The 24939-nt window shown below is 49.5% G+C and overlaps 1 protein-coding gene across 1 annotated transcript; it reads left to right on the top strand.

Moving 5' to 3' along the window:
- The first annotated feature begins 2814 nt into the window (after positions 1 to 2814).
- On the top strand, positions 2815 to 24581 carry HDLBP (high density lipoprotein binding protein). The gene is made up of 27 exons (XM_026855392.1): positions 2815 to 2919; positions 3456 to 3568; positions 4508 to 4662; positions 5200 to 5415; positions 7045 to 7251; positions 7705 to 7920; positions 8770 to 8976; positions 9189 to 9296; positions 9847 to 9951; positions 10428 to 10506; positions 11193 to 11332; positions 11637 to 11741; positions 12001 to 12114; positions 12447 to 12533; positions 12696 to 12827; positions 13147 to 13365; positions 14194 to 14415; positions 14658 to 14876; positions 15573 to 15711; positions 16393 to 16547; positions 17181 to 17285; positions 17961 to 18095; positions 18681 to 18824; positions 19014 to 19199; positions 20762 to 20878; positions 21327 to 21455; positions 22163 to 24581. The coding sequence occupies exons 2-27, from the start codon at positions 3493 to 3495 to the stop codon at positions 22247 to 22249; spliced, it is 3804 nt and encodes a 1267-aa protein (XP_026711193.1). The 5' UTR covers positions 2815 to 2919; positions 3456 to 3492; the 3' UTR covers positions 22250 to 24581.
- The last annotated feature ends 358 nt before the right edge of the window (positions 24582 to 24939 follow it).

The raw sequence follows: 24939 nt of genomic DNA, 5'->3' as shown, positions 1-24939 counted from the left end.
GGTGGCCGTTCCCGGGGCCGGGCGCTGGCGAGCGGCCGGGCAGGCGCAGCTCAGCTCTTGGCCGAGGGCGGGACGTGACGACGGGTCCTGGCCCCAGTGCGAGAGTCGGTCCAGGGGCTCGGTCATTGTGGGCCGGGGCGCAGGTGCGGTGCCCTCTCGGATGTCCCACTTCGGGAACCCGTGTGCGGGGAAGGGCCCCTCCGTTCGGCACAGCAGCTGGCCGCCCGCGATCCCTCAGAAACCGGGCGGCCTGGGCCTTCAGTATCCGGGAGAGCCTGTCTGTTCTCGGAAAACATGGATTTTCATGTAGAGCCACTCACCTACCAAGAGGTCCCCCTGCCCTGCATGGCCCTCAGACAGAGGACACTGGCTGCAACAACCAGCCCAGCCTTGTTGCTGTACGCAATCCCAGCTGCATCTGATCTCAGTTACCTCAATTAAAATACTAATATTTTTATTAAATACAGTTTTAAATAACGCATAACTGACACTTCTGTCCACAATTACTGATTGTACTGGCAGTGTAACTCATGACTTTGCTTTTGTTTCTCTTCATACAAATGTTTCCCATGTGGTTAGGTCTGGTCCTTGCCGGAGGTTATTTTTAGGATGATTTTGTTCTCTTTAAGTGTTCTCTAGACTTCTGAAACTTCTTTTGGTGCACAAAGCCAGTGCTACAGACAGTGTATAAACTAGGCAGTTTAAAACCTGTTGACCCAGCCAGCCACACACTAGCATGATGTAGCTGTAACCTTAGTTTCAAAACCTAAAGTGTGAAGTTAAGGAAGTGGAGGCTCCAAATGTGATGCCTGAGCTGCTGGTTTTGACATTACATTTAAAATACCATTCTGATGGCCGCCTCTGATTTTGGCCAGAGATGAGTCCCTGAGGCCTACAATATACTAGGTGTTTGGGGTTACTGGAAATGAAGAGTGTTTGTTCTTAGCTTGCTGTATGGATGACAAAGCAGAAATTCATATGGATAAATGCTGCCCTTAGATTTCTCTTTGAATGTTCTCTGAGGTGGAGAACTGCAAGGAAGAGCTAGCTGTGCAGCTGGTGTGGACACAGTGAAACCTGCAGCTGTGCCCTGAGGTTGTGGCTCTCAGGCAGGCGCTATTTTGGGTGCTGTTTGCTGGCTTCTCCTTCCTCTAAGGAGCAGAGCATGTACAAGAGGAGCCAGGTGGTAGTTTCCTGAGAAGTGAGAATAACGAGCACATCCATACTGTTAGCAGGGCTCTAGACCTTGGCAGCTGTTTGTGATGTCTAGGATGCTTCTCGCCCTCCTTCCTTGCTCACAGCTTGCCCTGAGGTGGTGGCACCCTTGCTACGACTGTGGGCTGGAGGCAGCTGAGCCTGAAGGCCTTGCCAAAGTAGTCTGGGAAAGTTGCTGTGCTGCTAATGTGCTTTTGCACAGCCATGTACCGTAGACATATAACCACATGTTACACCGTGGTGTAACTATGGATGGCAGGAGAACTCAGGTATTTCTCAGAGATTAGATTACTAGCCACCCTTTCATGTATACCAGCAAATGCCTTGCAGAGCTTCTGCCTGCTGCAACAGCTGTGCTTCAGACAGCATGGCTGGCTGGCTGGCCTGGGAGCTGCTGCCTCATAGCAGCCGATCGTCACAGGATTTATTGCAACATTAGCTCTATTGCTTTGACAGTTCAGGTGGTATTGCCTTGTGCCTGGTAAGCAGCGTGTTGAAGTAGGGGAAAACACTCCGGCCCTCACTGAGGCGCAGATCAGGCCTATGGGGCCCAGCTGCATTACTGCACTCCTTGTTCTTCCTTCCTTTCCTTCTGCTGCTGTTGTTCCCTTACTGCGTCACAACATAAACAGGGCATCAGCCACCACCTCAGCAACACTGTGATTTTGGGAGCCTTTTCTGGCACGTTGGGAGGTCAGAAATGGCAACTCAGCTTAGTGAAAAGAGTTTGCTGTTCAGGAGGAGGTCTGAGCAGCACTGTGGGGTTTGTATGGCAGAGAGGCCTCTTGTCTCACGAGCAGTCAAAGGCACTGGATTTTAGGAGAGTGCAAGACCCACAAGCGCACACATAACTACTGGGGGGGGGTGACTCCAGGTGTGGGGAACAATCTGGCAGTGTGTATGGTACCAGCTTTTACATTTTTACTTTTATTCCTAAATGCTTTTTCAGTAAATCTGCAGATCCAGAAGATGTAAAGCATCCACTAACAGTGTATTATTTTTTCCTGGTTCCATCTCATGTACACATTTAAAACAGTCCATGTAAACCAGCATGGGTTTTGTTCTTCTGACTTGCAGGCTTAGGCCTGGAGGCAGAGTTCAGTGCCTAGTGCATGTTCTTACTACAATAAAAAATGAAGAGCTGGACTGACCAACAGCCTTTGTGAGGATGTCTATGTTGATTCACCCAAGCTCCACTAAACTACATTCCTAACTTCTGACTGATGGCAGTGTTGTTGGCAGATTTTCAGGTTGTTAGTCTCCTCTGACTAGATGTTGATGCTCTTGCTTGCAACCCTGAAATTTCATGTCTATCTTGCACATCTGTTATTAATTGACTGTATTTTTGCCTGATACTGGATGGCCGCTCTTGTAGCCAGTGTGATGAAAGAGTAGCTACTCCAGGCTTCCTGCTGTGAGGTTTAAGTAGATAGTGGTGTTGCCTGTAGCTCTAGTAAAATATGACAGGTAAAATCATAGTGAGATGTGACTCAGTATGAGAACATTTTGAAGAGGGTGCAAGTTTGAAGCACAGTACAGGTGGTGCTCTTTTGAAAGTTACAGTAATGGGGGTGTCATGTTTTCCTGTTGTCTTGGAGCAGTCATGTAATTTTTATTTTTTATTTTTTCTATAAAGCAAAAGCTGGCAGGCTGACAAACGGGCAGCTTACAGGACGGACTCTCTGGCTACTGACCATTTAGCTGGTAAGTTCTTATTTTGGGAGAGCCACAGATCTTGCTGTTGCTGAACTTGCTTGTCAGAGCGGCTTTCAGAATGTATCCCTAAGTCAGCAGGGATGCACCTAAATAAGACTTTTTCTGGAAGAGATAGCATTCTGGGCCCTTTTTGTTTTCTCTCCAGTGTTACACAATGGTCTTGGACTGTCTATCCAGACCTTCGGATACTCATTTAAAAATTGCACACCATTAATAATTGATAGATTAATTAGAGTATGCTTTAACAACTTCTGGTGTCCCCCTTTCCAGTGACCTTCTTAGGTTGCATATCCTCTGCCTTTTTAATGAGGAGCTCTGGTTTTGGTGAGCACTGTGCTGTGAGGAAGCATTCCCCCCTGTGTTCCTGTTTGGTTCAGGAGAACTGGGCAGCTAACTGGCATTGTAGGTGCTTTTCAAGAGCCTGACGGGGAAAAATGCTCAGTAACACATACTTTGTCTTCCTGGAGTGACTTTTGTGCATCTTGAATGGTGTTAGTAATAGTGCTGCCACCCCTGTCTTCCAGTGGCATACCCGGATTGTGTGTGGGTGGGAAGTCGACAATGAGCTCCGTGGCAGTTTTGACCCAGGAGAGCTTCGCTGAACACCGCAGTGGCCTGGCTCAGCAGCAGGTGAAAGGTGAGAAAACACAGTTGAGTTCCCATGATGTGCCTCTAAATACAGACTGCACAGACAAGGTTCCTCACTGTTACCCCAGCTCACTCCATGTGTCTTTGTTCCCCACAAGTGTGCAGACGTTGCATTCTCCATTCCTAGGTTGGTGGCTGCCCAAACTCTGGCTTTCCACCAACAGTAGTGCAGTGGCGATGCTGTACAGTGCAGGCCAGGAGGAGGCAAGCCTCAGATCTTCACAGAGCTCTGTCTAGTGATGCCACCAGCCGTGGGACGGGGCACATGCAGCAGTGGGGCACTGGGTTACAAGAAGGCCCCTTGGGATTGTTGTGCGGGGCTGTTTTTTCCTTATTTTGCTCAGCCAGGTGGTAGGGAAAGGCAGTGTAACTGTATTAACTGACTCACTGATTGGTTTTGGCACCCGCCCTCCAGCTGTGAGCTGGCCCACTTGGCACGGCCCATTGCACAACTGAGTCGAATGTAAGGTACAGGCTTTCCCTGGACTCTGCCCTAACTGTAGTGCTTCTCTCTGCCTTCCTCCTGGGCATATGTTTGTCGTCTTACCCCTTCTGACCTGCAGCCTTGCTCTGTTCCTTTCACTTCTTTTTGCTCAGCCTGTTCTCCCTTAATTAAGCCCCTCCTGACAAAATTGGCAGTAATGTGCTGTTTGCTGCCACCGTTCACTTGCACGTTCACTTCCTGTGTTTGTAGTGCCAGCTCAGACAAGGCTGGTTGTTCATGGCATCCACTGCAGTCTGTGCTGTGCTGAGGTTAGTTGTGCTCCAGATTTGGCTGCTCCACAAGCATAGCTGTAATAGGATTAATAGTAGTGCGCAAGTCATTTGCTGTCCCTTGTTAGTGGTGCCTGAATACAATTTCATTGCCTACGAATAGGGGCATTTCTGCAAGGAGAGCATGACATTTACCCTGTTTGCTTCACCCCAGTTACAGCTTTAAACTCTGAAGAAGAGAATGATCCTCCAACCTACAAGGAAGCCTTCCCTCCTCTCCCTGAGAAAGCACCATGTTTGGAAGCTGCCCAGGAACCTGCAGGGCCCTGGAGCAAAATCCGACCAATAAAGGCTTCTGTCATCACTCAGGTTGGTGGGAGTGGGTGTCTTATCTCCCTCCTTTTTCTGCCTCCAAAAAGTAGGTGAAGTGAAAGTTTCCCTGGAGTATGAAATCCTTAGTGTGTCAAATTGACAGCCTCTTCGCTGTACTTTACCCTGGGGCATGAGGAGGACTGCAACTGAGAACTAGGACTGCTCTGGAGGGGAGGGATGCATTGGAAAACTGTCCAGAAAAAGCTCTGCATCCCTGTTCCACAAATAGCTGGAGCAGGCCTGAAGGGTGAATTACAGAATTCAAGAAGTGAGTGCTAGTCCATTAAAGTATTCCCCCCACAGCACGTGTTTCGGGAAGACACCCAGTGTAGGACAGGCTGCCTGCTGCAGTCCTCTCGCCCTTTCCCTGATCCCGGCTGGTGTCTCTGCTGAAAAGGCTGATGGGTTGCACAAACCTGGGAGCTTAGTGTGCTAGTCAAGTCCTGTATGGCAATGAGAGAGGGAGGCACTGGCCACCAAAAGCATGCTGACTGCTTGCTGTGCCCTTCTTTTATCCTTCCTATGTCTGAGCAGGTGTTTCATGTGCCACTGGAGGAGAGGAAGTACAAGGACATGAATCAGTTTGGAGAAGGCGAGCAGGCCAAGATCTGCCTTGACATCATGCAGAAGACAGGAGCTCACCTGGAGCTGTCTCTCGCAAAGGACCAGGGCCTTTCGATCATGGTCTCTGGCAAGCTGGAAGCAGTCATGAAGGCTCGGAAGGAGATTGTCGCTCGTCTGCAGACTCAGGTGAGGGCATCTAACTGTTTCTTACTTCATCCTTGCTCTTCCCTTGGACTCTGAAATGCTTTGAGACCCTTGGGTGTGTGTGCTTATAAGCCAAAGAGGTGTTATTAGATGACTAATTCAGCTTTGCCATATATTTTCAAAGCACACAATTGGCAATTTGGAATGGAAATGAGTCTTAAAATAGGGTTCAAAGCTAATTACAGGCCATGGTGTTGCATGAAGGGTGGAGTCTGCAATCTCTGAACACTTGAATTGCAAATAGTGACTTTGTGTGGAGGTGCTGGTGCCAGGGGGGGTGCAGGCCCCTCACACAAAACTAAAAGTGTGTGAGAACAGGACTGTTCAGAGGAGAATGTGGAGGAATGGGAGAAGGAAAAGTAGAGAAGAGGAAGTCCTGCCAAAAACTGAAAGCTTCAGGTCAGGGTTCTTAACTATGTAACTCAAGCCACACTGGTAAGGAGCCATGGCCCCATTGTTTCACTTGCTTCTCCTTTCAGTCCTCTTGGTTTTGATATCTTCAGATTCTTGAGTTCACAATCAAGATGGTAGTTCTTGTTGGGATATATCACAGCCAGGTCTCATAGTATGTTTTAAAGTGTAATGTCAAAGGTAGTTAATGCAGTGGTTAATACTATGTCTGCTTAGTGCTGTTCAGCCCATTTGTCATACCCTGCCAGAGGAAAGAGAAAGAGACAAGCCCTGCATAATGTGCATCTGAAAAAATAGTTTAGGTCGTACTGCCACGGATCCATGACCCACTGTCCTCAAATATACCTCCCTACTGCCCTGGCCCCAGGTCTGAAAGGTGTGTCTGTTCTGAATTCTCCTATGCTTGGCTGGCTTCAGTACAGGGACATAGAGTTGAAGAGTCACATCAAGTGATCTTTTTTGACTCTTTTTTTTTTCCATTGTAGCTTGAATTTTAAGTGTTAGTAGTTACATATTCACAGGCATCAAGAGCATGGTAGCAATCATAAGCTACAAGGTCAGTAAAAACTCAGCCAGAAGGGAAGAAGTCAGGAATCCCTGTTACAAACCAGCCATTTAATGGTAGACTGAGAGAAGCTCTGGGGACCCTGTTTCCAAGAGGGACCTTCTAGAAGCAGTCCCGGGAGCAGCATGTGCTACATTAAAGGCACCTTTGTACTTAGCAGTAAGCATCTCCTAGCTGTCTGCCTGCTCAAATAGGTTTCTGGTGTTGAATTTCTGTTTCCTAGGAATCAGGCTGTTATGTCTTGTTCTCTGTAGCCTTGGCAGCAGATGTCAGAGTTCAGATAAACTCCCCCCATAAACCATCATCTGTCTGGTACTACTGCAATGTGTTACACTGGAGGATAGGTACCTCCTCATCTGTGCCTAAAGGCCTTTGCTAATTTAGAGTACAACTCCTAGGCAAACAGAAGGGTTTTGAGGAAAAAGGTGGGTTTTAGACTTCTGGTATACAGGCACTGTAGGTGAACTGTTCTGGAATAGTATGTCCTTGGGACAGAATGTGCTGAGAAGGCGGCATTGTGTTTGCTCCTCAGTGGGACCGCTAAGCAGCATCTAACTTGCTTTCCCTGGCTCTGTTCCTGTGGATCTGCCAGTGCACGCAAGGGTTCTCACAGATGCTTGGTTCTTGAGTTGCAGGCTTCAGCGACAGTTGCCATCCCCAAAGAGCACCACCGTTTTGTCATTGGAAAGAATGGCGAGAAGCTGCAGGACCTGGAGCTCAAAACTGCAACCAAAATCCAGATCCCCCGCCCGGATGACCCCAGCAACCAGATCAAGATCACCGGCACTAAAGAAGGGATTGAGAAGGCCCGACACGAGATCCTGCTTATCTCTGCTGAGCAGGTACTTCAGCACTGTGATGTCTCTGAACAGCCATTTTGCTTCTCCATGGTATATTAGATGTTTGTAGCCACCATGGCTGCAGTCAGTGGCTAATATGTTAGTCTGAACGAGACATATACTATAACACTGGCTGTATGAGCACAGCTGTCAGGTTCTGCAACCTCTAGTTCTTCATTTTGTCCATCTGAAGTCAGATCTAAGTGCGTTTCATATTTGAAGTGAACTGTATTAGGTGCCAGCTGAGATAAAGCTGAGATTACCATAATAACATAAATCAGTAACAGCAACAACAGTATTTGTAGATTGAAAGGGATGGAGATCTGCAAGCCTGCAAGCTGAAAAGGGTGCTTGGGCCAGAGTGTTAACAAGACAGCACTGGGAACTTAGTGGTGTCTGGCAGAGACTGTAATATGGAGGGCTGTTCCCACCGAGGTCTGTTCTGGGCTCTTCCAGGATAAGCGTGCCGTGGAGAGGCTGGATGTGGAGAAAGTATACCACCCCTTCATTGCTGGCCCTTACAACAAGCTGGTGAGCGAGCTCATGCAGGACACAGGGACGCGCATCAACATTCCTCCACCCAGTGTCAATAAGACAGAGATAGTCTTCACAGGAGAAAAGGAGCAGCTAGCCCAGGCTGTGGCTCGTGTTAAGAAGATCTATGAGGAGAAGGTATGGATGGTCCATAACGCTTCCCATCTTCCCCACACCTGCTCATAGTTCTTCTTCTCTTCTTTGTTCTACTTTTGTGCACCCCTCTCCTGCATCCTCCTGATGTCAGCTCTGGCTTGGCAGCCCTTGCAGTACATGGCCCTGGATCTTACCATTTCCTCACTCAGCAGAGTGGGACTTGGGGTGATACTACCAGGGAGGTGACAGATTGCTCATTTCTCTGTGTCATGGGAATTAGCAGACCACAAAGAGCTCCCCTGGCTCTTGTTCACACAGGTGCTACTAAGGGAGGAAGTATGAAGTCTGCAGTGGTGGCCAGCTGACAGTATCAAAGTTGCTACCTAAGTAGAAGTTGCTGAAGGGTGAATTTCACTCCAGTTTATTTTCCACAGCCAAGATCACTGTGAATGTCCTTGTTGTAGGTTGTTGGGCTGCTTTTCCTCATGGTTAGGTCTGTATTTGTACAAGTCTGGATTTCAACAGGGCTAATCAGCTTATAGCCTAGTAGCCCACATGGTGTTGCATTACAGTAGTGTCTGGGGGACAGCTGGACGCTGAGCCCCGTTGTGCAAAGGGAGGTGGGTGGTGGGTGTGAGGGTGTGGTCTCTTCTGTGTAGCGTCCCAGGGAGCTGGACACAGAATACTAGTTTTGTATTTCACCTCTGCATTTTTGTGCACAAGGCTTTCTGTAGGCAGGGGCCCAAAGGGTGCTAGGGTGCTGCAGAACTGTTCGCCTTTGCTTTGCACTTTCCTGGGTGCAGAGTTTCACTGTGCTTTATGCCTCTTCCTTTCATACTTGTCCTTCCCTTCCCCCTTGTGATTGATGCCCAAGTGCCTCTGTCCCTGCAGAAAAAGAAGACTACTACCATTGCAGTGGAGGTGAAGAAGTCCCAGCACAAATATGTCATCGGCCCCAAGGGGAATTCCCTGCAGGAGATCTTGGAGAAAACTGGAGTCTCTGTCGAGATCCCACCCACTGACAGTAGCTCGGAGACGGTGATACTACGAGGCGAGCCCGAAAAGCTTGGGCAAGCATTGACTGAAGTCTATGCAAAGGTACTGAAGGGGTGGACTAGGCCTTCTTTGAAAGTCACATAAAGATGCATCTGTGAGCACTGACAAGTATAGGGTGTGGTTTCTGTTGGGCTGTTAGAGATGCAACTCAAAAGTCAGTATTGAAGATGCAGCATGGGAATTGGAACTGAAATTTTGTGAAGGCCTCTTCCAGTTTGTCCATCAAACAGCTGCTCTTTTTTTCTGTCTCTCAGGCCAACAGTTTTACCGTCTCCTCGGTCTCTGCCCCCTCTTGGCTTCATCGTTTCATTATTGGAAAGAAAGGACAAAACCTGGCCAAAATAACTCAGCAGATGCCAAAGGTATGGATGAGCTGGTTAGCTTAGCACCCTCTGATGTAGAATATGGTTTAGTCCAGAACACTCTTTGTAGAAGAGAGCAATGTATTCTAGTATGGGTAAAACCAGGGAGGAAATGACACAAATCTTAATACTAAGGAGACCCTCTCTTTTAGTGCTGCAAGCACTACACATCCTATGTTATTCTCATGGGTTGAGCTCTTCAAAGGAAGCTTTATGTGGTACTACTATGTAGTAGGATACTTGTAAATGCTGACTTCAGCAAGGCTTCTCCCTGGTGAGTTAGGTGGTATCTAGAGAAAGACTACATGAGTAACTTCTCCAGAGCCTTTGCAGACTTCAGGACAGCACCAAAGCCTTGGGCTCTAGACACTTGTGATATGATCAGAATTGCAGGTTCCCTATTTCTGAAACCGTGGGAATGATGTGTGTAATTTGTGGGAAGGAAACCATCTCTTAGTGGCAGGGATTGATGGTGTAGGCCTGACAAAAGGCATTGACCTGGCTTGTATCTTGGAAAATTCTTACTGGATTCATTGCCCTGTGTCTCAAGGTTCACATCGAATTCACTGAAGGAGAGGATAAAATCACTTTGGAAGGACCTACAGAAGATGTGAATGTGGCTCAGGAACAAATTGAAGTCATGGTCAAGGATCTGGTAAGTTGGTGTTACTAGTTCCAGTACATAAGAAGGAAGTGGGGGAAGAAGGGGCAACAGAGCAGAGATGATGAGGTACGTATTGCATCCATATGATACCTTAACATGCTTAACAGAGCTTGCAGAAGACAAGTTGTGTTGCAGATGGATGAAACCCTTGGTTATGAAGCTTGTGTATAGCATTGTTAAAAAATCAGCAGCAGGTCTGAAATCTTTTGATGAAGAGAAGGAAGGATTCTGTTTCAGTCACAGCTGAAGAGGCATTAAGGTCCCTTTGAAGAAGTCTCTTCAGATGTTTCACAAGCATGGTGCTCTGAGCTCAGACCAGACGAGTGCTTCTGCTCTGCGTAATGGCAGGAGGAGCACTTGTAGCTGACCACTGAAGAGTCCGTGCCAGTACCAGCAGCAGGCACAAGGCACTTAGGGCAGGAGAAGGGATGCCCTACTCTTGACTAGCCCTATACAATTCTTTATAGATCAACCGGATGGATTATGCAGAAATCAACGTTGACCACAAATTCCACCGACACCTGATTGGCAAGAATGGAGCTAACAGTAAGTGGGGGACCTTTTTAATCCTTCCTGTGCTTAAATTCTTTTGTGTTTAGTAGATCCTATCAGGGGCTCTGCAGCTTGTCCAGTGTTCTGTCTCCACTACATTTCCTCTGCTCCTCTGGAGTGGTGTTGGCACAAGGAGATAAATGGGCAGTGAGGCCTTAGGATGGCTTTAATGTGTGAAAGTGTCTTGGGAGGTTGAACAGTGGTGGGATTACTTTGCCATGACCTGGAGGATTATTTTTTTTTAGGTTGGAGAATTGTCTGTTGTTTTTGGGGTTTTTTGAAGTTGCTCTATGTGAATTACATTTAAACCATCAATTGGTGGTGAAAATCTGCTTGGTCAGTTTCTCCCCAGAAAATAATTTGGGATTAGAAATGAATTATCATCTTCTGATCTAAATGTGGTGCTGTTTGATGAAGAAACGGATGCCTTGCTTTGGCAAGCAAACAGCTGGCTCTGTAGAGGCCACAGTGTTTACTTGTTCTGGTTCTTGTGTGGCATAGATCTGCTCTCACTGAACTCCAGGGTGAAGAGGCACTTTCCCCTTTTTCAACCCCACCTCACTAGCCCCTTCTCAGAAGCTGGTTTACTTCTTAAACAGCCTCTGAGCAGTGATAATTAAGGTGCCTTGTTTCCAAGTCTTGGCCTAGCAGAGTGTGTCACCACAGTCCTTGCCTTGAAGTTAACAGGATCAAGGACCTCTACAAGGTGTCTGTGCGCATTCCTCCGGACAATGAGAAGAGCAACCTGATCAGAATTGAAGGAGACCCGCAGGGGGTCCAACAGGCCAAGAAAGAGCTGCTGGAACTCGCTTCCCGTATGGTGAGTAGGATGTGATGCTTGGGAGGGTGCAGGGTTTGGGCTTTTACGTTCCCTTATAACCTTTTGGTGCAAGTGTGTGCCTGTTGCCCACCAAGCACTTGGATCTCACGACAAGTGCAAGTTCCTCTTCACAGATGTGTTCCTCTGTTCCCTTCGATATTCCTTCTTCATCAACCTAGAGTGAATTTTGTCTAGAGGAGAAAAGAGGGACAGTGCTGAGAAGTAAACTGTTAGGCAGCAAACTGGTAAATAAAAGTATGTGGCTCTCCTGATGAACGCTCAGTGTAAACTCTATTCTCACCAGGAAAATGAACGCACCAAGGACCTAATCATTGAGCAGAAATTCCACCGGACCATCATTGGACAGAAGGGCGAGCGGATCCGGGAAATACGGGAGAAATTCCCAGAGGTAAGGCTTTCTAGGAGAAGAGGAATCCAGAAGGGATGTTTCCTGCTTGAGTAGAGACACACTGTTGCTGAAGTCGTATCTCTAGGGGTTCTGTATCTAATATGTATGAGAAGATAGTTTTTTGACCAGGGACTGCTAACATGGTTACCCTTTCCTGAATGGGCAAGGGGATGTGTTGGAACCTCCCACCACCTTTGCGTGTCTGACACAGCAATTCTTGCATTTGCGTGCACTAACTGTAAACGGCCACCTCCTGCAGGTTATCATCAACTTCCCAGACCCTGCGCACAAGAGTGACATCGTCCAACTTAGAGGTCCCAAAAATGAGGTGGAGAAGTGCACCAAGTACATGCAAAAGATGGTTGCAGACCTGGTAAGGGGGACTTCTGTCTGCTGTTCTCTCCTATATGCCTGGATAATCCTAGACTAAAGCAGAAGTGTACAGGCTTGTCTAAGGCTGAAACACCTCAAGGTGAAAGAGCTGTGGACACTGTCCTGGCTGGATGAGGGCAGGGGGGGTAATACCTGTTATTTAAGGGGCTATAGGGGAAGGTGCTTGACTTTGCTTATTCTTGCAAGTGTTTCATACAGAGAACTTCCTTGGGTCTAAGCCTATTGTCAGAATCTTGTTTGTCATGTTCATGGGAAAGGGCCTTGCTTGCCATAACACTTTAATCTTCAGTTCTTCCTTCTTTTCCCCCTTAGGTTGAAAACAGCTTTTCTATTTCTGTCCCCATCTTCAAACAATTCCACAAGAACATCATAGGGAAAGGAGGTGCCAACATCAAGAAGGTGAGAGAGCTTGCCTATCTCCAGTGCTCAGTATGGTCATTGTCTGCAGCTAAATCTCACTCACTGTACTCTCCTTCTCGTTGGTGATGTGAAATACAACCTCCAAGGGGGTTTCTGTGACATGGGACACCTCTTAGGTGGTCTTTTTTTTCTTTGTGTCAGATCCGTGAAGAAAGCAACACCAAAATTGATCTCCCAGCAGAGAACAGCAACTCGGAGACAATTGTTATCACAGGCAAGAGAGCAAACTGTGAGGCTGCTCGCCACAGAATTCTCGCCATCCAGAAGGAGCTGGTAAGTGAAACAACTGGCCTGTTGCAGATGAGGGACTTGGAAATGTTGCTAGAAGGCATAAATACAGAAGAAGTGCTTGTAGTGGGGGAAGGCAGGAAGGAGACAAATGTGAGTGTCAGTCTGTTCTTGACTCGTAAACTTAAGTTTACGGCTGCTCATATGTCAGGAGTAGCCAGTCTCAAGCCCCTCTAGTCAGGCATTTCTTGCACACACCTCTGTAAAGATCCTAGCCTAGGTGGGAGAGAGTCAGAGGGTAAGCAGAGTGGGTAAAAACACATTTCTGCAGTTTGACTAACAGCCTGTTACTGACCTCTCTTAGGCCAACATCACAGAGGTGGAGGTCTCCATTCCTTCCAAACTGCACAATTCCCTCATTGGCACCAAAGGCCGCTTCATCCGCTCCATCATGGAGGAGTGTGGTGGAGTCCACATCCACTTCCCCACCGAGGGCTCTGGCAGTGACACTGTGACCATCAGGGGCCCAGCCCAGGATGTGGAGAAAGCCAAGAAACAGCTGCTGCACCTGGCAGAGGAGAAGGTGAGCCGTGTCTCACAGGGGAAGGAGCAGATTGTTTTGGCCAGCTGTTTCTTTTGAGGGGTTGAAGTGATCCCCTCTGCCTGCTAGGAAGCCTCTGGCATCAGCCTAATCCTCTTCTGAGAGATTTGAGTACAGTTTGGATGATTGAAAGAAAACTGTGCTTCTGTCCTTGTGACAATGAGTTCTTTCCCCATGAGTAGAAGAACTGGCTGTAATGCTTCTCGACCTAGGCTGGGGATGTACTCAAAGGGTTAAGGGTCCCTACTCCTGTGGTTTGAATGCTGTTGGATATCCACACTTCTCTGAAACCGTTTACTCTGGGTATCTTCTTTTTTTCTTGATCTCTGAATTCCAGTTCTTCATTTCATGGCATATATCCAGGTTTGAGAACCTCAGGTTACAAGACCCCTTTCTTTGAGTTGTGACTGACTGGTCATTTTAATAGCAAGAAAAAAACCCTTTCTAATATCAGCATGTGAACATGTTCTTCTGATGGGTTGGTTGCCTCTGCTGCCTGGCTTGCAGCAGTCAGTTAGCAAATGGTTATGCTGCCTTGTGTGAGTGTCAGACCCTTCTCCCTGGGAAGTGTTCTCTGCTCATATTTTCACTCGTTGTGCTGAGTGTAGTGTTAGCTTTTCAGCCTTGAGAACATCTTTCGGATAGTGTTTTTAATTTAAGACATTGTATACCTTCTTGACTTTGATAGCACACCTTGCTCTTGCAGCCCTGTGTATGTGAATGTAGGTAACGTCCCTACATGTTTAATGTTGATGCTGGTGGGTATTTTCTATGTGTTGACATGCTCCATGGATATCTGACTCCTTTCAGCAAACGAAGAGTTACACCGTGGACCTCCGCGCAAAGCCAGAGTACCACAAATTCCTTATTGGTAAGGGTGGTGGAAACATCCGTAAGGTGCGTGACAACACTGGGGCCCGCATCATCTTCCCAACATCTGAAGACAAAGACCAGGAGCTGATTACTATCATGGGAACCGAGGAGGCTGTCAAAGAGGCACAGAAGGAGTTGGAGGCCCTCATCAAGAACCTGGTAGGAGCTAGCTACTTTTTCAACTTTCTTGCCTATCGCTGTAGGAAGTTGCAAGGTGTCGGTGTGGAGGACCTGCTTGTCCTAAAGCCATATGCTGCCCTTCATGGGAGCTCAGAAAGATCTCCCTTGCTGTCACTTGTTGGGGTGAGGTTGTAAACTCATTGTTGGTTGTAAATTGAGTGCAGCAAACTTGTGCTTATTAGCAGGAGCAGCAGGGTTGACTGGCTGTCATCTGTTGGCAGGATAACGTGGTTGAAGACTCCATGGCGGTTGACCCCAAGCACCACCGCCACTTTGTCATCCGGAGGGGGCAAGTTCTGCGTGAGATTGCTGATGAGTATGGTGGTGTCATGGTCAGCTTCCCGCGTTCTGGCACCCAGAGTGACAAAGTCACCCTCAAGGGAGCCAAGGACTGTGTGGAGGCAGCCAAGAAACGCATCCAGGAGATCATTGAGGACCTGGTATGTCACAGGAGAACTGTTTGCTCTGCACTTTGTTGCTTCAGCAGTGCCCTCCTTGAACCTGCTGTACAGCCAAGCTTTATGTGAACAAGTTCCACAGTAGTTCTGGGATTTGAAGCTTTGCTGTCCAACATATAGGGTCTGCAGACTTTAGATCCTGGCCTGGGGAATGGTAACTGGCTCCAAAATGGTGATGCTGTATGAAGGAATTGCCTCCTCTGACTATTTTCTTGGGTTTTGGGGGTGGAAATAGGAGACCCTTTCTTGGTGTGCTTCTAGATATTAAAAGATTGGAGCCTTCTTGTGCCTTTCCATGCCTGGCCTTGGGCAGTGGTTGCTCTCTGGGCTTTCCTGTGCTGTTAGTATTGGCTTTTGGAAACAGCCAGCTGTGAAATTTGTTCTTTTCCCTTCTTTCCTTCTTTGTCTTTTTTCTTTTTTCTAATGCTTCCCCCCTTCAGGGTAATAGAGAGCTTGAGCTTTGGTCTCAGAAGCCTGTAGCATCATGGGTTGTGGAGGCAGCCTGCTAACTTCTCTGAGAGAGGAAGAATTTTAGGAAGTTTTCTGTTCTTCCCCTGTCAGCAGCTGTTACCTTTTCTAACTCCTCTGTGTCCATTATGGATTTCACCATACACAAGCGTCCTGTTTTATGGTGTGAAAGAGGCTGCATTGCAATAGAGCAACTCTGCTTTCTCACAGGAAGCTCAAGTGACAATCGAATGCACCATCCCACAAAAGTTCCACCGCTCCATTATGGGCCCCAAAGGATCCCGGATCCAGCAGATCACCCGGGACTATGGTGTTCAGATCAAATTCCCTGATAGGGAGGAGAATCCAGGTACACCCATGGACGTTTGCATGGTGGTTGGGGTGACCGTGTAACCTAAGCTCCATGTCAGTGGAGATGTTCTACTTAAAATCTATGGAGAACTGACCCCAGGTGTTTCCTGCAGTGTCCTCTTGGGTAAAACTGCAGACCTGAGTGTTATGAATGTGTTCTCACTGCAGAGTGCAGGGAGTACAAGGACCTACCCTGGCAAAAAAGATCCTACAGGCTTAACCAGGGTCTCTCTGGGCTCTGGTGCTGGCTGTGCTGAATTCAGGGGGTCTGTTGAATACTCTGGTCTAGCACCAGCCATCCTGTTGTAACATCCAGTGCTGTGCTGGTGAACTTCCCTGTTGGGGAAGAAACTCCCAGCTTTCCTTGTTGCCTCTGCTAATGTAGGAGTGCAGCCTCTGCTTCCGTAGTGCAACTTCAGGTCCCTTCTGTGCAGGCAAAGGCAGTATCAGTGCTTTGCAGAGAGGTGTGCAGCAGGCTGCTTTGGTGGATGTTCTTGTTCTGCTCCTTCCAGGCTAAGCCCTGGCAAGCTCTCTGTGCTAGGAGTGACCTCCTCCACAGCAGTCTGTAGTGTCTGACTTCTCATGACAAAGCCCAGGCTGAGCCTGAGGATCTAGAGGGGGAGATAATGAGCAAGGAGGGGGCTCTGTGCATTTAACACCAGACTTTTCATGCTTCCAGCCCCTGTTGCAGAACCAGCTGTGCAGGAGAATGGTGAGGACGGTGGGGAAGGCAAGGATGGGAAGGATGCAGATCCCAGCTCTCCAAAGAAGTGCGATATCATCATCATCTCTGGCCGCAGGGAGAAGTGTGAGGCAGCAAAGGAGGCGCTGCAGGTATGTGGCTTTCAAAGCCCCCTAGCCCTGTAATGTAGCAGTGCCCTGATGCACACAGGTCACTGCAGGCTTTAGTGGTGGTAATAAAAGGCTACTCACTCAGTCAAGGTTGCAGTTGAGGTGGTCACTGATGTGAACTGTAGTGGTGGTCTGTACCACTCAGGGGAAGTCCTCTGCTCTGTGGTTTAGCCTGGCAGCTTGAATCATAGTGCCTGACCTTGCAATTGCTAGAGCTTGTAGGCAGCCCTCAGTTCCTTGCCATAAAAGCATGACATCCTTGTTTTATGAAGCACAGCTGGAAAGAGGAGTCTGACTGAGGCTGAATCATTTGAGCTTTAGCAGACCTTGCCATGCTCTTTTAGTGATATTTTCCAAGTCTCTGCTAGATTGAAGCCAAGGATGTGGAAACAGTCTCTTCCCAGAGCCAGGGTTTAAGATTACTTGTTTGGAAAAAATGCTTTAACACCCAACGGGTCATCTTGGTGTTTGTAGCTGATCTCTCTTCCTGAAGAGTTTGTATCCTGACTACAAGGGAATGTACCTCAGTTCAGCAACACATTGTTTTGGGCAAGTCTATGGCAAGCTGAAAGACAGAAGTCTTTCAACCGGTAAACTGTGCTCCCTCCCCTGCAGGCTTTGGTTCCTGTCACCATTGAGGTGGAAGTTCCCTTTGATCTTCACCGTTACATCATTGGCCAGAAAGGAAGTGGGATCCGCAAAATGATGGATGAGTTTGAAGTAAGTTGTTCCCCTTCCTGCATCTCCTCTGTTCTGGAGAATCTGTAGGTGACAATGTTTGAAGTGGTGGCAGTCAATTGCAACATATGTAGTAGTGTTGTGGCTTGACCCTGGAATACAGAAATTTCTGTAATAAGAAAGCGAGACCAGTGTGATTTAGTCCCTGGCTCAGGGCTTGGTGGGTTTTGTGCTGAAGCTGAATGATCAGTGCTGAGTGTCACATGGCTTGTTTGGTGCCCACAGGGATTCCTCACCAGTGTCAGTTGTTTTGCTCCTAGGCTGGGGATGCAGCTCTGCTGTGCCTGCCCGTTTGGGAGAATTAACCTGAAGCCCCCGGGGACTCTTGTGGCTGATGTGGGCTGGCTGCAGACAGCACTAGCAAACGTGTATTTGTTTCCTGGCTTCTCCATGCCAGCATAGGGACTGCGAGGGCTGAAGCCCCACAGCAAAGCAATCTGATAATAGCTGAAGAAACAGAGTTCTATTCAAAAAACATATAGATGCGGTCCCAGACAACTGGCTTGAGGTGGCCCTGCTTGAGCAGGAGTGTTGGGCTGGGAGATCCCTACCAGCCTCAGCGGGGAGATCAGCAAGATGCCAACCTGCAGTGATAGGCATCACAAACGATACAAAATGAGCAGTGATACAAAACAGTAATTGCTGCTTGTTACTCAGGTGAACATCCAGGTCCCTGCTCCTGAGCTGCAGTCGGATATCATCACCATCACTGGGCTGGCTACCAACCTGGACCGTGCCAAGGTCGGGCTGCTGGAAAGAGTGAAGGAGCTGCAGGCTGAACAAGAGGATCGGGTAAGGCCTGTGCCTGTCCTTCTTCCAGCTAAACAAGACTTCAGCCTCTGGGTGTTAGTTTCAGAAGCTGTGCAGACTGCTGGAAGCCCTTGCCTTATAAGAGCACCCTCAAGTGCTCTCTGGGTGTGGACTGCTCCTAAGTGGGTACTCAGATGTAAGTTGTTTAACATGAACTGACAGGAGAGTTTGGGATTCTGCTTTAGGTAACTTTGGACTGTTCAGGGCTCTATCACACCTTCCTGTATCTTTGAGACACTGCAAGGTGGGAACCTCACTGTGCTGGGAGTCTCTCTGTACCTATTCTCACTTAATCCTTATCACAGTTCTGAATAAATAGATGAGGGATGAGTTGGATGGTTGTTTGCTACTTGTAGTTTCCTGCTGAACTTGGTAAAAGCACAAGGCCACAGCAGATGGATGTCTTGGGTGCTCTTCTGTAGCCATGTACACTCCAGCATGTCCCTGTAGAATTGGTTCCATGCATCTCAGAAGCCAGATGGAAACACTGGGACTTAGATGGACATCACTGGACTAGCCATGGTGTGTTCCCTGCTGTTGTATCTCATTCTGCTTCTCCTGTTCCAGGCCTTGCGAAGCTTCAAGCTGACAGTCACTGTGGATCCCAAGTATCATCCTAAAATCATTGGGCGGAAGGGAGCAGTGATCACCCAGATACGTACAGAGCATGAGGTCAACATTCAGTTTCCTGACAAGGATGATGAAACCCAGGTGAGAGGTCAGAGGGGCTGCAAGGAGGGCTGCTGGTTGTCTCTGGGCATAGGAAGCACAGCATCTTCTCTAGGGCTCTGAACTCCCTGCACTGCCTTTGGATAAGGTGGAGGGCAAAAGGGATTAGCAGGCAGAAGGCTTGGTCAGCTGCTATGAGCCTGGTTTCTCACACATTTCCCTGTGCCCCAGGCCCAAGACCAGATCACCATCACTGGCTATGAGAAGAATGCTGAGGCTGCCCGGGATGCCATCATGAAGATTGTTGGTGAGCTGGAGCAGATGGTCTCTGAGGATGTGACTCTGGACCATCGTGTTCATGCACGCATCATTGGTGCACGTGGTAAAGCCATCCGCAAAATCATGGATGAGTTTAAGGTGAGCAGTACAGGATGCAGCACAGGTTAGGCTGGGCCTGGGGTGACTGGTAGTGCCACTTGCTCCTGTGCTAAGAGCTTGGTAGCAGCTTGATGAACTCAGGCTGAACTCAGGAGTGTGAGGCTCACATCTTATGCTCTTTGTTCTTGTGCCTGTTGAGCACCATCAGCTGAAACAGGCACAAAAGAAAAGCTGGTGCTGTCCTGGGCAGCTGAGCTATCTGGACACTACACCCACACGCCAGCTGAAGTGTCCCCACACGACCTCAGCTGTGAGTCACTTCTTCTGGAAGCCAGGCAGGGAGGAGGCTGAGCTCTCCCTGTCTTGCTGGAACATAGCCACAAGAGGAACCTGGAAACGCTTCCTTGGTGCTCTGGGTTAGCCCTGCAAATGGCACTGAGCTCTGGACCTCTGTGCAGCGCTTTCAGTGGGTTTCTTGCAGACAGGGTCCCTTATGGTCATCCAAGCGAGGGGGTGGGTATGGCAGCTATTGTGATAACTGGAAATGGACAGCCAGGCCTGTGGCTGGGGGGTTGTGGGAAGAGACTGTGCCCAGACACCCTCAGCTTGAGCTTAACTCAAGGGAGTCCTCTATTTCTTTGTCTCTAGGCCACTGTTAATCCCCTCGATTCTGGGAATCTTGACACATTCTCAGGGCTCCAGATTTGGCAAGATCAGCTGACTCTGGGAAGGGTAGGGACCTTTGTCCCTGACTGTGTGTGGCAGTAGCATCATGCTTGATTACAGGGGCAGTAGTGAAGGTGAATCTAGAGTGATGAGGCTTTGGAGACTTGCATCTTCCCTGTGAGGGGGGTGAGGCCCTGGCACAGGTTGCCCAGAAAAGCTGTGGCTGCCCCCTCCCTGGCAGGGTTCAAGCCCAGGTTGGACGGGGCTTTGGGCAACCTGGGCTAGTGGAAGGTGGCCCTGCCCAGGGCAGGGGCGTGGGACTGGATGAGCTTTAAGGTCCCTTCCAGTCCAAACCATTCTATGGTTCTGTGATGCTGGCTGGGCTCAGTTGTTGAAACAAGCTGTTTGGTTCTCAAATGAGCAGCCTTTGGTTTTGTCTTGTGTGGCTTCCCTGCACCCATTTGGAAGGCAAACTGCAAGAGAGTTCAGTGTATGGGGTACACTAAGCCAGCTCCATAAAGTGATTGTCAGCCAGGATTACTCTGGAGGAGACAGAAAGCTTATTGTACTTCGTGTTAATTGCTTGACAGTGAAAATGCCTACAGCAGCATGAGGACACTGTCTGGAAGTGCAGCCCTGCTCTGCATCTGCTGCAGATGCTGCACAGAAGGCAGCGGGCCTCTGAGCAGTGAGAACAGCAGGGGCTGCTGGAAGATGGGTTGTTACTGCAAAGCCTGTTCTTCCCAGGGGAACCGGACAGGCTTGAGGGCCAGGTATATTCTAGTGCACACCCCAGTGTCTGAACTATGTTGATTCTAAACAGACTTGCAGCAGTGAACAGATTAGGGCTTTTCTGTGAATCTAACCTAACAAGGATTGATGGGGAGTCTGTGGATTTTCAGATGTGCATACGTAAGCCCCATCCTGTGTTGCAGGTGGATATTCGCTTTCCCCAGAGTGGAGCTCCTGACCCCAACTGTGTGACTGTGACAGGACTCCCAGAGAATGTGGAAGAAGCTATCGATCACATCCTGAACTTGGAAGAGGAATATGTAAGTGTTCAGCAAATCTGTGCAGGGGCTTAGCAAGGATTTCCTCTGCCTCAGAGCTGGATGTCTGAAGTATCTCCATGTGGTGTTTTCTACCACTGCATTGGAGAACTTGAGCCCTGTGCCGGTGGCAGTCGGCCCTCGTCTGCATCTGCCCCTCGGGCCAGGTGGGCGCAGAGCCAAGGCTGTGATCTGCGAGGCAGTGCAAGGGCCGGTCCCCCTGCCCAGGGCACGGCAGTGAATGAGAACGCTGGACCACCATCGGGATGTACATGCTTGCCTTGCTGCAGCTTGCATCAGTTAGGGATCGGTGGCCCTCAGACTAGTGCAGAAACACTGTATTTCATCGTGGTAGAACAGGCTGGTGACCTTGGACGGGCTGGGGGGAGGTGTGTTAACACCAGTTTGAGGAACTATCAAGATCCCCCCCAACTGGGCCATGTCACTGCAGCTTGCGGATGTGGTGGACAACGAGGCAATGCAGGTGTATATGAAGCCCTCTTCACATGAAGAGTCCAAGGCCCCATCCAAGGGCTTTGTGGTGAGAGATGCTCCCTGGGCCACTGTCAACAATGAAAAGGTGAGTGCTGCTTCTGCTATGGGCCTGGGGACATGGGGTGTGTGGCACCCTCTGCCAAGGACTTCCCTGAGGTCCAGCCCTCCTGTCAGGGCTGGGGAAACAGAGCATTGGAGAAACAGAGCATTCTCCTCCCTTAGTAGCAGAGAAGGCAGTGAAGGGCGCTTGTGCTTCTTGTGGCCTGTGCAAGCTGAGAGTAGGCCTGGACTCTGCCTCTCCAGCTTCTAAAGCACTGCGCTCTCTTCCTTCCAACCATCGTGCCCACACTGACTGCCCCGCTGTGGAGCTGTTGGGGAATGGAGGACCCTTACCAGAAAGTGTCCTGCCAGGAATGGGGCCCTGGGCCTTCTGACTCTTCAGCTGCAGCAGCACAGAACTGGCTGGGAGCAGTGAGCTGGAACGTGGGGCAGCTCTGTCCTCAGCTGCCTCAGCACAGCTACAGGCCTGGCCTGACCCCGCTGCAATGGCCAAGTTACTGAGGTTGGACCCTCAGAGCCCTTGATCCAACTACCATTCGCTCCTATCTGCATCCTCCTAAATGTCATCTCTAGATGGCTTGACCGTCCACCCTGCAGTCCTAAGCACATAGTGATCTTTTTTAGCCCTCGCCCATTGTCTCTGCTCATGAGACATCAAAAATGCTCAGGGACTCACCGTGCAGGTTCACAGCAGGGCAGGAGCTTAACTTGTTCCCTTTTTGTTTGCTCTAGGCCCCTGATATGAGCAGTTCTGAAGACTTCCCCAGCTTTGGGGCTCAAGTGGCCCCCAAGACTCTTCCCTGGGGACCCAAACGATAATGACCTGGAAGCAGAAACTCCAGCCTGCTGACCTGACACTAACCTGCCACAAATACTTCCTGTCTGAAATCTGACCCAGCGGCTGGAGCACAAGTCAATTGCCCCAAGAGGTCTCCTAATGGTGTCTGGAGTGCTAGACCCTATCCTGCTCCCCTCAGCTATCACCGTGGCTAGGACCCACCCTCATCTCTTGATGGATATTCTTTCCTCTGAAACAAGACTCGGATTCAAACACTAAGTGTGTGTGTTTTTTGTTAGAAACTTCATAATTGACTCAAAGTGGCTAAGATTTGCAGCTTCCCAAGCGCTAGCAGAGTAATCTGCTCTCTTGAGCATGTCTTACTAGGCATTCTCGCCTTCATTAGGAGACCTCCTTTACTGTGGCTAGGAATCTACTTCCTGTCTCATGACCTCAGGAAATAAATTTCCTTGACTTTCTAAAGCCAAAACGTTTGCCCTCTTTCCTTTGTGTTTATCCCAGGCCTTACCTTACCTTTGTAGAGTGCAATCAACTTTTTTTCCTTTTAACTGCCAAAAATTCATTTAATGCTGATAGCTGACTGTGGGGAGAGCTTAAAATAATCTAAAAGGTCAGAAACTTGCTTGTTAAAGGAACAAAACCTTCAATAGGCTGTGGAGGCAGCAGAGATGGAAGGGACCAGAACAATGTACGGCTACCCTGGTCAGGTAACACCTCTGAGAGCAGTGTCCCTGCACCACACCATGCACAGCCCCAAGTCTTCCAGCGTGTGAGGACAGACCCTGCTCCTAGTTCCCTAGTTCCCTCGTTCCCCCTTCCCCACACCACAGCGCGGGCAGGCAGGGCCAGCCAGCACCACTGCAGGGGACACATTGGGGTCGGCCAAGGTTGCTGCGGTGGCATGGCCCAGGAGGAGCTGGTGGGAAGCACAGCCTTGAGAAGCTGTAGTCCTCTGCTAACACTGCAGCATCTAGGCATGAGCGGTAGGGACACCTATTACTGTTGCCTTCTTTCTACCTCAAAAGTCAGTACGATGGTGGCCTCTTGGTGTCAGGGTTAAGCAGGTGTTCCAGCTCTTGCCCTGGCACCCAGAGCAGAAGTGTGGAGGAGAAGTGAGAGGAGCCTTTTGTCTCCGAGTGGCTGTGGGAGCTCCTCCAGAGGGAAGCTGAGCATGGTGGTGACAAGGCAGGCTGTGAATCGGAGAGAGCCGTAGGGCTGCTTGCTGAGCTAGAACAGGGCTCGGCCTCGAGGCTGTGGGTGCAGCCTTGCCCCAGCCCTTGGCTGCGGAGGTTGTGAGCTAGGCTTCTGCTCTGACAGTGTTGGGGGGCTGATGGCATGGGGTGCTGAGCTCTTCCCAAGGCCTCCATCGTATGGGCAGTAGAGGGTGATCCATGCTCTGTACTCCAGGCCGCTGGCACCTAGGCCCTGCCACAGCTTGCTCGAAGGGGGCTGTGTCTAAGCTCCTCCAGCCAGTAAGAGGAAAACCACATCTTTGTGGAGGGAAGCAGGGAGTGTGGGGTTCCTGTGTTCCCTCCCCCTGCCTCAGTCCTACAGAGGTTGTAGTCTGAGCCATTCCTCTATCCCAGCTGCTTCAGCTCTTGGACAAGCAGGAGTCCCTAGCCTCTCCTCTAGTGCTGCTCATGGAGCAAAGGCCCAAAGCTCTGGCAAGCTGAGCCCGGCGTTCTTGCCTTTCCCTCTGTCCGGCATGCCTGACAATGCCCACACGTCTCTTTCCAGCGCCAGCTCTTCTTGGAAGAGGCTGCTGTGCAGAAGTTGAACCAAAACCTCACAGTGCTCTCCTTAAGTTTGAGAAATGATGAGCTGGCCACGGCCCATTGCAGGGCACCTGTCTGCCCCTGAAGGACAGGGTGGCCTTGCCTCCAGAACAGGAGACAGGGTGGGTTAGACAGAACTAGGGTGACACCCTCTCATCTGTTATCTGTCAGAAAATGGTTATTACCCCTGTAGCTTAGGTCTGTCCCATGTCACCAAGCCTATCGCCCCCCTCTTCCTCTTTATGCCCCATTGTGCTCTCACCAGTTGCACAGCTAGGCCTGAGTTCCATTCGGGGCACCACCATCTGGGCTTGTGCCCCATAGCCCCACCCTCCACTCTAAAGAAGGTCATGAAGTGATTGTACCTAGTACTGTCCCCCTCCACCCTCCTTCCGCAGCAGACTGTGGCATGTGTCCATTTCCTCTCTTTGACGTCTTCCATATTGTACGTTTCCATAGCAATGATCCCTTGGCCTTAACTTTGGAATTTGGAGACTATATGCAAACATGTAAAAAGGCTCATGAGTATGGATGACACTGGAATTTTATAAATTCTAAAATAAAACCTGAAACAGCTTGGAGTGTCACGGATATTATTTCTCCCGGTGGGTTGAGGTCCAAAGCTGTCCCTGCTTGGTGGGCTTTGGCCTGGTTTGAGGAATTCCAGATGCACACGTGAGCCTGTGCTGCTGCAAGGCCCTGCCTGAGGCGAGACTCACCCAGCAAGAGACTGGGGAGGCAGTGGCCTGCTGGCACCCGGGAGGTGCTGCTGGGGCCGCTGTGGGTGGAGGGCAGGAGAGGGAGGCACCAGCCCACTCCCTCCTCCATGTCTCCTCTGTAAGCGGGGCCTCTCGCCTCATTCTGTGGTTGGCACCGCTGCCCTGCACCCACCCACCGGGCCCAGCATGGCCTGGGAGCTGTGTGCTGGGGTCAGG

Source organism: Athene cunicularia, assembly GCF_003259725.1.
Source record: "Athene cunicularia isolate RWA chromosome 9 unlocalized genomic scaffold, athCun1 chr9_part2, whole genome shotgun sequence".
Taxonomy (NCBI): domain Eukaryota; kingdom Metazoa; phylum Chordata; class Aves; order Strigiformes; family Strigidae; genus Athene; species Athene cunicularia.
This window is presented reverse-complemented; position numbering and strand designations above follow the sequence as displayed.

Excerpts from the sequence above, each read along its gene's own strand:
- HDLBP (XM_026855392.1), top strand. The coding sequence starts at position 3,493 with ATGAGCTCCGTGGCAGTTTTGACCCAGGAGAGCTTCGCTGAACACCGC. Across the intron at positions 10,507-11,192 it reads TGGCAAGAATGGAGCTAACA|TTAACAGGATCAAGGACCTC; the intron begins GTAAGTGGGGGA and ends CTTGCCTTGAAG. Across the intron at positions 14,877-15,572 it reads AGGAGATCATTGAGGACCTG|GAAGCTCAAGTGACAATCGA; the intron begins GTATGTCACAGG and ends GCTTTCTCACAG.